The 12,985-nt window shown below is 43.8% G+C and overlaps 1 protein-coding gene across 4 annotated transcripts in view; it reads left to right on the top strand.

Moving 5' to 3' along the window:
• The window catches only part of ITPR2 (inositol 1,4,5-trisphosphate receptor type 2), a 401,023-nt gene that overhangs the window by 135,546 nt on the left and 252,492 nt on the right, over positions 1 to 12,985 (top strand). For all 4 annotated transcript variants that reach the window (XM_075121545.1, XM_048825997.2, XM_075121548.1 and 1 more), the window contains exon 22: positions 10,382 to 10,572. In XM_075121545.1, coding sequence (XP_074977646.1) covers positions 10,382 to 10,572 — 191 coding nt within the window. The remainder of the gene's footprint in view (positions 1 to 10,381; positions 10,573 to 12,985) is intronic.

Consider the following 12,985-nt stretch of genomic DNA (forward strand, 5'->3'; position numbering starts at 1 on the left):
AGGAAGTAATGGCCCAGAAACAGTGGAATAGCTGCCCTTTCTTTTTATTTTTTCCACATGATTCTGTGTCTTAGTCAGAGACATGAACATCCCCACTTTTTCCATCCCAACCCTCTTTCCCCACCCTTAGAGATCCATATAAGGAACAACCTCCGTCCTTGCAACCATGGAGGAACTGACAAAATTTCATCAAGTCCTTCAGTACATCTTCCTGGTTTGCTAGAAGGTTTGCTGTTGAGCACTTACTCCTCCTTTCTACGCCTAGTCTTAAGGCTTGTCTTCACTACTGGGGTAAGTCGACCTAAGTTACGCCACTCCAGCTATGTAGCTTTGGTTGACTTACCCTGGTGTCTTCACTCCGCTGTGTTGACGGGAGACACTCTCCAGTTGACTTACCTTACTCTTCTTGGAGAGATGGAGTACCGGGGTTGACTGGAGAGTGCTCTGCCATTGATTTTAGCGGGTCTTCACTAGACCCACTAAATTAATACCTGCTGCGTCGATTGCAGCAGCCAAGAAGACAAGCCCTTATAGCTGTAGGATTGGTTTAATACCATTGGGAGTCCTGCTTATGGAAGGGCTACTGGAAAAGGCCAAATGGGCTGAGCATGCTATCACCATGAAACTCTCTCATTCCTTATCACCCCAAATGCATCAGCATGAAACAATGTAGAGAGCCCCTCTGACTAATATGGTGCTGGCTGCTCAGAAACCAAAACAAATGAGAGAAGTATTAGAATAGAATAGAGGGGATTTGGACCCCACATATGGACTCCAGCAATCCTGTCTTCTGCCCCTTCTGCTGCACTTGGGGGTCCTCTGCCACTAAAGAAAAAGGGGCTGGATTTCATCCAGGGCCTATTGAATTGATGAGATGGTTTCTAAGTCTTGCATATATATCCATTTGCTGCTCCTTTTTATTGTTAACAAGTCTAAACATCATTTTGAGACAGGCTTTGATTAGCAGCACTAAGGCAGTTCCTACCTGTCAGACTGGAGAGATGATTTATCCCAACAGTTTAAAAAAAAATTATTCAGCAGACTATTTGAGGATTAACTCTTGGGAAATTTAGGCAGGCTGATCACAGATTTCTATAATGCAGTAATTGCTACATCTTGTTGACTATTATTTGGACAAAAGAAAGCCAGTACAAGTGGGAGTTACCTCCCCTCCAGATATGTTTGATTTTCTGGAGTGGAATATTTCTCTTTCATAATTATTTTTTCTGCCACTAGACCTGTGCCCCTATGTGATTCTGAAGCACCCTCCTTTTCCAGGGACCCCATACAACATACATTTACCCATCTCGCCAACTAGAATTCCCATTGAGATTCCCATGATCTTTTATGGCTTCGGGGCAGCATGCTATTGCAGAGATTAAATTCCCTGCCTTCCCTCCTCCCCTGTTGAAAAGTTGAACTTTGACAACACTTTCTGGTTTTCTGGTCCACATAGTGGAAAAGGAAGTAGTACCACAAATGGCAGACCCTCACAAAAAGGGGAGAGTTGGTGGAGTTTCTTGGTAGCTGGAGTAGGTTGCTGGCAAACTGGAGGTGTCTGAGTTGTGAATACATGGAGGAGATCCAGTTTTATTGGGGAGTTGGGAGCTGGATGTGGCCTCACGTGTATTTTCAGATAGGGCCCCGTGGAATGTAGAGCTGGCCCCACTCTCTCTCCTTTAATGTTATGTATTTTATTTCTAATAGGCTAACCTGAGGTCAGCTAGTTATTGAGGGGTGAATCATGGTTTAATGAAGAAATAAAGTGTGATGTTCGTTTGTTTATGGTATGTTCTACAGCCTTTATGAGCAAATTCTGTGGAAAACCTGTAAAAATTAATACCTCTTTTACAAATGGAGCTATAAGGCTTTATGTTCCTGGCAAATAATATATAGCTCAAAGGATTTGAAATAAAATGTGCTGCTTTAAGTATTGAAGTGATGTTGTTATATGTTTCATAAATGGCTATAACTTTTCATGCACAAAAATTAAATTACATGAAGAAATGTGGCCAGATCAACAAAGGCAAAGACATTTAGAGTTAAATTAAAAGCCCCATAGCAGCTTTATCTTATGGTAACTGGTCATTAGAGCACATGTGGCGCTCTGCCAGAGGACCCCATAGTTCTGGCCAGTGTTACATGCCCTTGGCTGGTTCTATATGAATAAAACTTAAAAAGCTTACACTGAATCAGTATTAAGATTCTCTCAGGAATCCACAAAAGCCAGGGCATTTGGAGTTGATTCCTGTTCCAGCTGTAATTCACCTAATTGCAGAGGCCCTTACTGGCTAAGGGCCCATTCTTGATGCTGGTTTGGGCCTCCTGTGAAGCACAGTCAGCCTTGAACTGCAGCTGACTTCTGTGGAAGTTGTGGGCTCTTAGCAGTTCTTGGGATCAGGACCAATGTAGGGAGGAGCGGCCTCTGCTGTGATCTTGGTTAGAGCGGGGAAACAGGCAATCCTTTGGAGTCAGGGGTTCTAATATTCAAGTGATATCAGATATCCAGACCTCAGAATCTAATCTGATTATCCACCACAGCTCAATTGCCTCCAGAGCCCCCTTTTTCCTAGGCCCTAGGGGCTCCCTCTCTCTACCAGGCTTCATCTGTTGCAGGAGTGAGAGGGGAATTAGCTGAGACATTTAGAGATGCTGAGTGGCTGCTCCCCCACATCTTCAAGGGGCAGTGTTTTAGATCCTTCGGTCCTGAAAGAGGCTCTGGCAAGTGTGTGTGTGTGTGGGGGGGGGCTCAAGCCTTGATAGAAGAGGGACAGTAAAACCTCTAAGTGTTTAGTATCCCTCCCATGGTTCTGACAGATGCAGCTGAGCAGCAGCCAGAGACTTTCTTCCATTCTGCCCCCTCTCTGAAGGAAAAAAGGATCTTTGGGGTTGGGGTGTTCTGAGTCTTTTGGGGTCTTTTGTGACTGGAGTTCGGATGTCCGACAGCTGTAGTTTTCAACCTTTTTTCATTTGTGGACCCCTACAAAATTTCGACTGGAGCTGCAGATCTCTTCAGAAATCTTAGATGTAATCTGAAGACCCCCAGGGGTCCATGGACCACAGGTTCAAAACCACTATCCTACAGAGAGAGAGAGTTCGGGTAGGAGTGCAGAATATAAGTAATTTCATGATGATGATCAGAAATATTTGGCTCCACAAACAGGGACGATATTTGGGCTCATTGGGAAGTTTATTATTACCCATCCTTTCCTCCCAGTCTCTGTCAGTATGGGTGAGAGATGAGGTGCCGAAGCATGAAATTTCTACGTAGCACACGCTGCTAGATTCTTATTACACTGCAATGGGAGTGCAGCTATCCAGAGGACATAAGCACCGTGGCAATACAGAATATATTTGCAAGACCTCAATAAGTTTGGCTGTACAGTACTCAGTAACAAAAATGCTGAGGTAAAAATGTTTCATAGAGAGTTTGGCGTTGTGTGACACTGCTCACATAAAAATAAATAATTTTTTTGTCTGCAAAACCACTCATTTGTCCCCCCTTCCCTCGCTCTTTTTTTTATAAATAAGATTGACCGACGTGTTGCCCTTTTACTGGACAAGTTAATGACCAGTTGTCAAAGTGCATTTGTTCTCTATCTGATCATTAAGCACCAGATTTTAAAAAAGACTCCATCACCCAGTGATGCCCATTTAGGCACCTAAATAAAGATTTCCAAAATTGTTCAGCACCCAGCAGCTCTGTGTTCTTAATGGGAATTCCTGGCTGCTGAAATCTGCCTGAAAACTTGGCTGCTTTTTAAAATGCCTTACTGAGAGCTGAGCACTCTTGAATATCTCGCTCCAGCAGTGAGTGCTGGAGCACTTTTGAACCCTAGGAATCCAATCTTACTTGTTAATGGCCAAACTTCCATTGATTTTAATAGCGGTGGGAACAGGCTCAGTCCCTTTGTGACTGATACGAACAAGAATAGAAATATATAACTGGTAGTACTAGGTATTACATTTAACCAAGTTTGATATTTTTGGATTGAGTCTTGTGTTCAGTCAATGATATTTCCGCAGAAAATATTTTCAGGCTATTTTTTTGGTAAAGTAGTCTCAACTCTCTTTCTATGTACTACCTTCTAAGGTTTCAAATAAACTAAGGGCCAAATAATGATACCTTCCTCATGTGGAATAGTACCTTTTGCCATGAGTGGTTCCACTGATGTCCAGAAGGCTACTTGTGCAGAAAGAGTACTACTCACTCTGAGTAAGGGCATCATAATCTGGCCCTAAGAAACATTAGGGTAAGTAAAATGTGTCAGCTAGCGAACTGTGGAGACTGAAGTCCATTGTTTATCTACAGCCCGGGTATGGCATGGGGCCCCGCTCTCTCTGAGCTTCCTCACACTAACTCATGTATCTCATCTCCACGTATACTTCATCTTCCATATCAATCCTAGCCTCACCACTGAGACTGTCAACAAGGGTTCCTAATTGTGTCAGTTGTGATGCTGCTTGTAGTGTGCTTGATTCTTGTCCACTGGGATCAGGACAGAAACCACCACATAGCCACTGGCTGGGAGCAATATTAAGACAAGGCATAGTTTGCCAATTCCTTTCCTAGTGGCTTTTCTCCCTGAATATAGCTTTGTCATTTAACATCCATGCTATATTGCATAGCACTTTTCTGTTTGTGTTTATTTTGCTCTTAAATAATTTACTGGTCTGAACAATTCTATCAGGACATATGTTTTATGCAGGAAGTGAGGTGTCCCATTATCCAACATGTCGATTGCATGTTCTTTATAACTTAACTCCTCTGAAATCTCTCTCGTCTCAGAGAGGCCATTGTGTTGTCAATCATGCCAAATTGTATGAGCTTATGTGCCACAGGTTTGTGACCGAAAGTGATATTCATTAGGAAGTTGTGATCACTATAATACAATGCAATGAAAAGGAGGTGCACAGTTGTCTTTCCAAAAGATGACAAACATTCTTTTTTTCCAGCCCCTCGTTTTAGTACCTGTCAGTCTGTAACTCCTTTAAATGAGCATCAGAACCTACCTTGATTTCACTCTTTCATTGTACTATATATTGGTGAATAAATCACTTATCTCTAACTCCCTGGACACATTCTACACTAGAATTGTGAAACCATAATAGGATGCACTTGTGGTTCTTGACAGTGCAACTCTGGGTAAGAGTCTCACAAAATACATTTTGTGCTCTCTTCTGAGAGGCATCTGCTCAGTAACACTCAGGATTTAGCCCAATTAGTAACAATGGAGGTGGTAGGTTAATTTATTATTTATTAATGTATTGTGGTAGCACCTAGCGCCCCAATGTGTTAGGCACTGTACAAACACTTAATAAGACACAGGCCCTGCCCCCAAGAGCTTACAATCTAAATAGATGAATGAGACAAAAGGTGGGAGGGCAAACAAATGCAGAGAAATGCAGTGACTTGCTAGGAATAGTACAAAGGGCTCTATCCATTGGACCATGCTGATTGGATGTAACAGATCTGAAGTACATACCTACTCTTGGTTAAACTTTTCTATAGATCTGATTTACCCCTTCCTCCTTCTAAGGCAGATATTTACATTGAGTGGCATGTAGATTACTTTGTTTAGGTCTCTTGGAGGAGACCTCTTAAAATCAAGTTTCTGTCTAATCTTCATGGATATTCCTAAAGCACAGGTTCCTTTGCGTGTCTTGTGCACTCTCTGGCGCCCCATGCTTGTGGCACTGTGTACTGGTTGACGGTCACCCACCACCTGCGAGACAGTTGTGTTTCAGTGGTGGTCTGCATATACAGGCATATAGCTTGTGAAATATTTTGGGTTCTTTCACTTTGAAAAGTATACTGGTAACTAATTGTCCTAAGTGCTATTTCATTTTAATTCCAGAAATTTTCTCCCTCAAACCTGCTGGGTGTTAATTTAAAATATAATTGCTGATATCTTGCTGTTTGCTAAGATGCTGTATGAGATTGATTTGCCTGTTACTCCCAGCCTTGCCGGTATTGTTGACAAAAAGAAAAGTATATTGGTTTAAAGAGGGTCTTAATCATTGCAGCTATAACTACTAAAATTGATTTAAACTGGCTTTTTCCCTACCAAAAACACTTTCAGCTGTATTAATGAAATACAACCGAAAATGACAACCTTCTTTAGTGGATCTTCCTCTAGCTTTTAGTCACACACACAGGTTGATGTTCAAGGAATGTTTGGGAGGAAGGAGTGTAGTGAATCCAGTGTAACTTTTCCTTTGTTATAGGTTCAATTGTGAAGCTGCCTTGCATCGCCCTTGCACTTCCTACCTCTGTTGCTAGTCTGTGCATAGGCTCTGACTCTGGGTGCTCTGGGGCTGGAGCACCCACAGGGGAAAAAATAGTGGGTGCTCAGCAGCCACCTGCCAATCAGCTCCTCCCTGCCTCCTATCAGCTGTTAGTCAGCGGGTCGGAGGAGCGGAGTGGGAAAAGGCAGAGTGAGGGCAGGACATGCTCCGGGGAGGGGGTAGGGTTGGGTCTTGGGGGAAGGAGGGGCCTCAGGGCCAAGTGAGGGTAGAGCACCCCTGGGGAAAGCTGAAAGTCAGCACCTGTGAGTAGGGGCAAGGGAAGGAGGCTGCCTCTTTTGTTTTCTTTGGTACTCTTATAATTCCCCTCTCTGTAGTATCTGAGTTCCTCCACAATCTTTAGTATATTTATTCTCACAAGAGCACTCTGAGGTAGGGAAGTGCTATTATTCTCCTCACTTTTCAGATCGGAGAATGGAGAGAAAGAGATGCTAAGTGAGTTGCCCCAGGCCACACAGGAAATCTGGCAGAGTAGGAATTGGACCTGGGTCTCTCATGTCCTAGACTATCCTCCTAACCACTGCACCAACCTTCCTCGGACGTTTGTGGGGTATCTTCTCCCCTTGCACATGTGTGGGTGACAAGTGAGGGAGCAGAAGTGGGGATTGGGCATAACCTTGACTTTATCCCCCTCCTCCCCCACCGAACGTACAGAGCAGCACCGCTGATTTGTTGCAGATGGGGAAGTGATTACTCTTCACTCTGGAGCAAGAGAGGGACCAGCCCATACTGTGACTGAGTCACAGTTTGATTTCTGATTTGCTCCTGACACAGTGCAACTATGCATTGCCCTTGATCGGAGCTCATGGTGGCGAGGGGGGAAGTCTAATCCTATATTGCATAGTACCTGGGCCTTTGCTATTTCAGCAGGATTTATCTTAGAGGTTGGAATGATTGAAATATACAGGGAATTTCCAATCCGAAATTGCACACTTGTATACTGAATACCTACTTTCAGTGGACCAATTCCTGAGAGGACTGCTAGGCACTTGCAGATCCCATTGACATCAATTAAAAGTACCTCTCAAGATCTTTTTTTTTTTTTAGAAAGAAATTGGGTTTGACATAAAAATCTAGAAGACTATCTTCTTGTCACTTTTTTTCAATTTATTCTGACTGGTTCTTCACTCTGCAATACCAGTTGTATTGTGCTGTAACTCCATTGACTCTTTTTATGCAGAATTCATTAACTTCTGAAATCTCCATTACTAATTGGGAAAATTTTTACCTCCATATACATTTTTCAAGTAATGGGATGACAAGTCACCAAGGAGTGATGCAGTCCCATTATCTTGTACTGTGGTCTTTCCTTTTGTTGTTGTTGCTCTGTTTCTTAAACCAAGGGGATACCTAAAAGTCGTACAGCTGCACTTCACTGTTAGCAGACTGTGCAGCTGAAAGGACAGGGTGTTATGAATGAGATCATCTGTTTCACAAATTGGTGGGAAATAGTATTTAAAAAAAACAACTTAAATGGAACCACTTTAAAGGTCAAGGGGCCTGATTCTTCTCTTCGTAAGCCTGTTTTACACTGATGTAACTCCATTGTAATCAATGCAGATAAACATTGTTTAGCATTTTGGGGGGAGGTGATCCTAGTCTCACGTTTCATGCAGTTTAAAGATCAGTTCTGCCAGATATGTGATTTCCAGCACCATGCAGTAGCCAGGAGGATATTTGGAAACATTTTTATTACCTTACTTATGTGCAGGCAGTTAGGAGGATCTGCCTGTGTATGACCCTGATGTTCGGATTTAGTCTTCAGTCTGATACCCAGTGCTTTTCTTCCTAGCATGATGCAAAAACGGCCAGAAATTATTCCCCCCCTTCCCCCCCCTTAACTTGTATGGACGTGAAGGAGTATTTTCAAAAGCCCAATTCAAACAGATTGCACACCAGACTGAATGCTGAACAGGACCTGAAACGTGACACTAATGTGTCTCATTCACTTTGAAAAAGCACATTCTTTCTTCTTTTTAAGTTAGGGTTAAAGGCCCCCTCTTTCCTCACATACAAGACGTGAACTCCATGAATGGGGGCAAAAAGGCATAAGGGGAAGATATTGCTAGCAAAATATAATAGGATGTTGACCTTTTGCTGCAGATTATATAGAAAGAGGGTTATTGTGATGTTGCTGTTGCCTGCTGATTAAAGTATACAGAAGACATTCAAGGAACTACTTAAGCCTTCTACCAAATTATATCTTCTCTTCCAGCCCTTGGTTTGCTTTTGCATACTCTAGGTATTCCCGCTTAGAGGGAGGATCTCTTTCCACCGTTGTCTCATTGTCTTATCCATTAGTTCGTATCTGTGAGTTACGAGTTATGAAAAGACTAATTCATACTGGTAGGAATCATTATGTCCTGTCCAGAGCAAGACCCAAATTCCTCCTTCTCCTCCTCCTCTTCTTCCCCCATCCTAAATGAAGATGGTCATTCATTCATAGAACTTCTGTTCACGTCAAAAGTCAGAGTAGAAGAAGAACAGCACAGTTTGTCTGAACAAACAGCATCCTCATGTGTTGTTTGATCCAACTCTTAGCAGAGTCAATAGAATGGATGGTTGAACTGGGCTCTTAGGGCTAGATTAAACTGGAAAGCTTAGCTCTGAGGTGAGTAAGTTTCTTCCTAGGAGGAGCCCAGGCAAGGAACTGTAACTGTAGAGCAGCGGTTCTCAACCAGGGGCCTGGGGCCCCCTCCATGGCCATGAGCAGGTTTCAGGGGGGGACGCCAAACAGGGCCAATGTTAGATTTGCTGGGACCCAGAGCAGAAAGCTGAAGCCCCACTGTGTGGCGCTGAAGCCCAGGGCTCCTAGCCTGGCAACCTGGAGCTGAATTCAAAGCCTGAGCAACTTAGCTTTGTGAGGACCCCTGTGGTGTGAGGCCCTGGACAGTTACCCTGCTTGATACATCCTATAAAAGCCAGGACCAGCATTAGGCAGAAAAACAGTTGTGGTACTGGCCGGCCATGGAGTTTTTATAGTATGTTCGGGGGGCCTCAGAAAGAAAAAGATTGAGAACCCCTGCTCTAGAGAATATTTTGACATTCAGGTCAGGCTATAAGGTCTGTCCCTTTCCCAGGATTTTTCTGAAGTGGGAAGGTTGAGCAAATGGGGCTGAGAGGTGGGAGAATCTTAGCTTGTGAGAATGTGGAGGCTTTTGCAATTTGAACATTGGTTCAGCTTGTAGGCTGTATACGTTTTATGAAGTGTGTGTGTATGTGCTCAGAGCTGTGGATGGGAGTATGTTGAGTACATCCAAATAAATGTTTCAAGATTGGTAACATAATCAAATGGCCAAGGGGTTTGGTAATAGGGGACAGCATACAAAGCTTTTTCTACCTCTAGGTCACTGGTTAAAATCAGATTAGGTCTGTAGAGACCAAAAGTCCGTAGAGACCAAAAGTCCTTACCAACTGATGGCATCTTTGTGTCCCATTTTAAAATCATTTGTTGGTCTCAGTCCAGTTCCTAAGGTGCAGGTGTCTACATCCCCATCGTTGGAAATTTGGAAGAACAGGCTGGACAAATACCTGTCAGGGATGGCCTAGGTATACTTAATCCTGCCTCAGAACAGGAGGCTGGACTAGATAATAACTTCTCGAGGTCTAGTCTAGCACTACATCTCTGAGATTCTACAATTCTATCGCCAAATCCACCACCCCAATTGGCAAATCTTCATGGAGAAGCCAACAAAGAGAGTGGGCATGGAAACTGAACTAGGCACTCTTCTTCTGAGGTGTTCCCTGCAGAACAAGGTTATGAGCACATTGATGGGGTGAACGAGTGATTGGGGAACCTTGTCTCTTGGCCTTTCCGTTGGCCTGCAAGTGTGTCCTTTGCGGAACGGTGATGTGGCAGATTTATTTGGCTCCAAAACCATAGATATTTTGACTTAACTCTTTCCCTCCTGTGCAGCTGTAGCTGGAAAGAGATGATTTAGTCCTTAGTAGATTTATTAAGATTGTTGGGGTATTTTTGCCACATGAAGAACGTGTGTGTGTGTGTGGGGGGAGGCAGGGAGGGAGGGCTTGAAAGAAAGGTTCACCAATTGTATGATTTCTTTTTAATACCTAGGAAACAATGTTATGAGGACCATCCATGGTGTGGGAGAGATGATGACACAAATGGTACTGAGCAGAGGATCTATCTTTCCCATCAGCATACCTGATGTACAGCCAAGCCTCCACTCGAGCAAGCAGGCCAGCCCAGACAGTGAAGATGTGACTGTGATGGACACCAAATTAAAAATCATTGAGATCTTGCAGGTAAAAACCATGATGGAAAATTACAAAGCAGCTAGTTAATTTTAACCTACTTCTGTATTTACTTAGGGACCAATTCTGCGACCCAGTCTTTCTCATTGAGGAGTACCTTTCTCTAATGGTCGTGCCTTGGCATGGAGAAGAATACCGCTCAGTGTCTGTAAGGGTGACAGAATCTGGCCCTTAAAATTATCCCAGAAATATTCTCTAGACCAGTGGTCCTCAAACTTTTGAATTGGTGACCCCTTTCACACAGAAAGCCTGTGAGAGTGACCCCCCCCCTTGTAAAGTAAAAACAATTTTTTTTTATTTAGCACTAGTATAAATGCTGGAAGCAAAGCGGGGTTTGAGGGTGGAGGCTGACAGGTCACGACCCCCCCGTCATAACCTTGTGACCCCCTAAGGGGTCACGACCCCCATTTGATGAGAACCCCTGCTCTAGAGACAAAGGATATATTTCCAGATTAATTATACTTGTCTTACATCAGTATAATTTCATTGACTTCAATAGTTACTCCTCATTTCCACCGGTGTAACTTAGAACAGAACTGAGTCCAGACACACTGGAGAAATGCAGGGCCAGACATTCTGGAAGCTCTCTCCAGATGTTCACTGGTGGAACTGAACAGAATTTGGGTCAGTGTCGTTTTATCCTAGCCATTCCATGAGGTACATCCACTAGCATATATCTTTAGGGTTCTCACCTTGGGCTGCTGTAAGTTATGTGCCACACAGTGTCTATTATTCTGCATACCAACTCCCACTTCCAGGTACACACACTCTGTAGAAGTTTTTTAGTATTTTTTTGTAAATTCTGCTATCTGTTGATACAATTTGTCACTTTTGAAGCTTTCCATTTATGCTGTATGTTTATGAAGTACGTCTTTTATATTTCCTTAATTACAAGTTGCTGAAAGACTAGCAATTGTTGGGTTATGCTTACTGTAGCATACAATTGTTCAAAATGTGATAAACTGCATATTTCAGAGCTCAGAAATGAGCATAGGGTGGTGCTAAACTGCACTACTTTAGGGAGAGCCCTGGGAAAATATTACTGTCTGGAGTGTCACTCCCACTTCCTTGCTCTCTCCTTGTTCTGAGAGGAGCAGTAAGCTATGACACCGCTTTTGGGATGCAGCTTACTTTCCCTTCATACCTGGCTGGCTCTGCTGGTTGGCACTTGGGAGGGCAGAGCCATGGTTCCAATTTCTTCCTGCCCACTCCCTACCTGTGTGCTCACAGGAGAAAGATTCAGGTGAGGCAGCTCCTCCTGTCCCTTCTTCTCTCTAGCCTCCATCCGAGCAGGTCTAACGCAGTTCCACAGGGAGTTGGAGAGGCCTTACCCTCCACTGTTACTCTCTGACATGGCTACGTAACACTAGGGCACAATCCCGTCATATACAGGACAACCTCAGCATTACAGACCCCTCGGGAACGGAGGCTGTCCGTAACTCTGAAATGTTCGTAACTCTGAACAAAGCACAGTTCGGGTTCCAGATCCAGTAGCTGATGCTCCAGGCCAGGATTCAGCAGCAGCTGAGCTCCCTACTCAGCCCTAGCATGAGTTTTCAAACTTGGCCCCCTCCAGGCAGGGGTGTGTGTGTGTGAGAGAGAGAAAACAGAATGTTCCTCTCCCGGGGAGGGGGGTTAAAAACTGCATGTCCCCCTCATGGGGAGTGGGTGAAAGATCCCAGTGCTGCACCTGCTCTGCTGGCTGCCTTGGGCTGGCAGCCCCAGCGTCTTGCTGCAAGTGGTTGCCCCGTGAGTGGGGGTGGGGTGGGGGGGACAGGCAGCCCAGATGTGGCTACCTTTAAGATGCAATACAGGCACAATATAGTACTGGCTTCTTTTTTTTTTTTTTTTTTTTTTTTTGGTCTCTGCTGCTGCCTGATTTGTTTCTCTGGTTTCACATGGTGTCCAGTTCACTGGTCAGTCCTTAACTCTGATATTCGTACCTTTTGAGGATCTACTGTATACTTATGTGTTAACCCCCCTTCACACCAGTTTTATACCACAATACAGGCACAATGAGAGTTAAGCACACCTAAAACAGGGAAAAAATGTATACCCGTCCAAACCCTGCTGCCCTTATGTGAATATTTTCACAGAGCCAGATTCTGATCGCAGTTACCCTGTTGTAAATCCAATGAGCAAGTTACGTTTGTTTAAAAAAGTAAACCTCAGAAATAATCCTTTGTCCTTAGGTTTATATTCACCACAAAGTATCCTCAAAAAGCAAACACTGGCCAGGATATCACCACTAGTATTTTGCACTGAAAAATAAATGATTTGGCTTTAGTGTTTTCATGCAGCTTTGGGCAGATGGGCAGATCTCAGAGCCGCGGGACGAGTCTGAACTGACTAAAATATTCATGGTGAAGGAGGTGCAGCCTAAATGCCGCAGCATAGTGTGGGA

Source organism: Caretta caretta, chromosome 1, assembly GCF_965140235.1.
Source record: "Caretta caretta isolate rCarCar2 chromosome 1, rCarCar1.hap1, whole genome shotgun sequence".
In the NCBI taxonomy this organism is placed as follows: Eukaryota; Metazoa; Chordata; order Testudines; family Cheloniidae; genus Caretta; species Caretta caretta.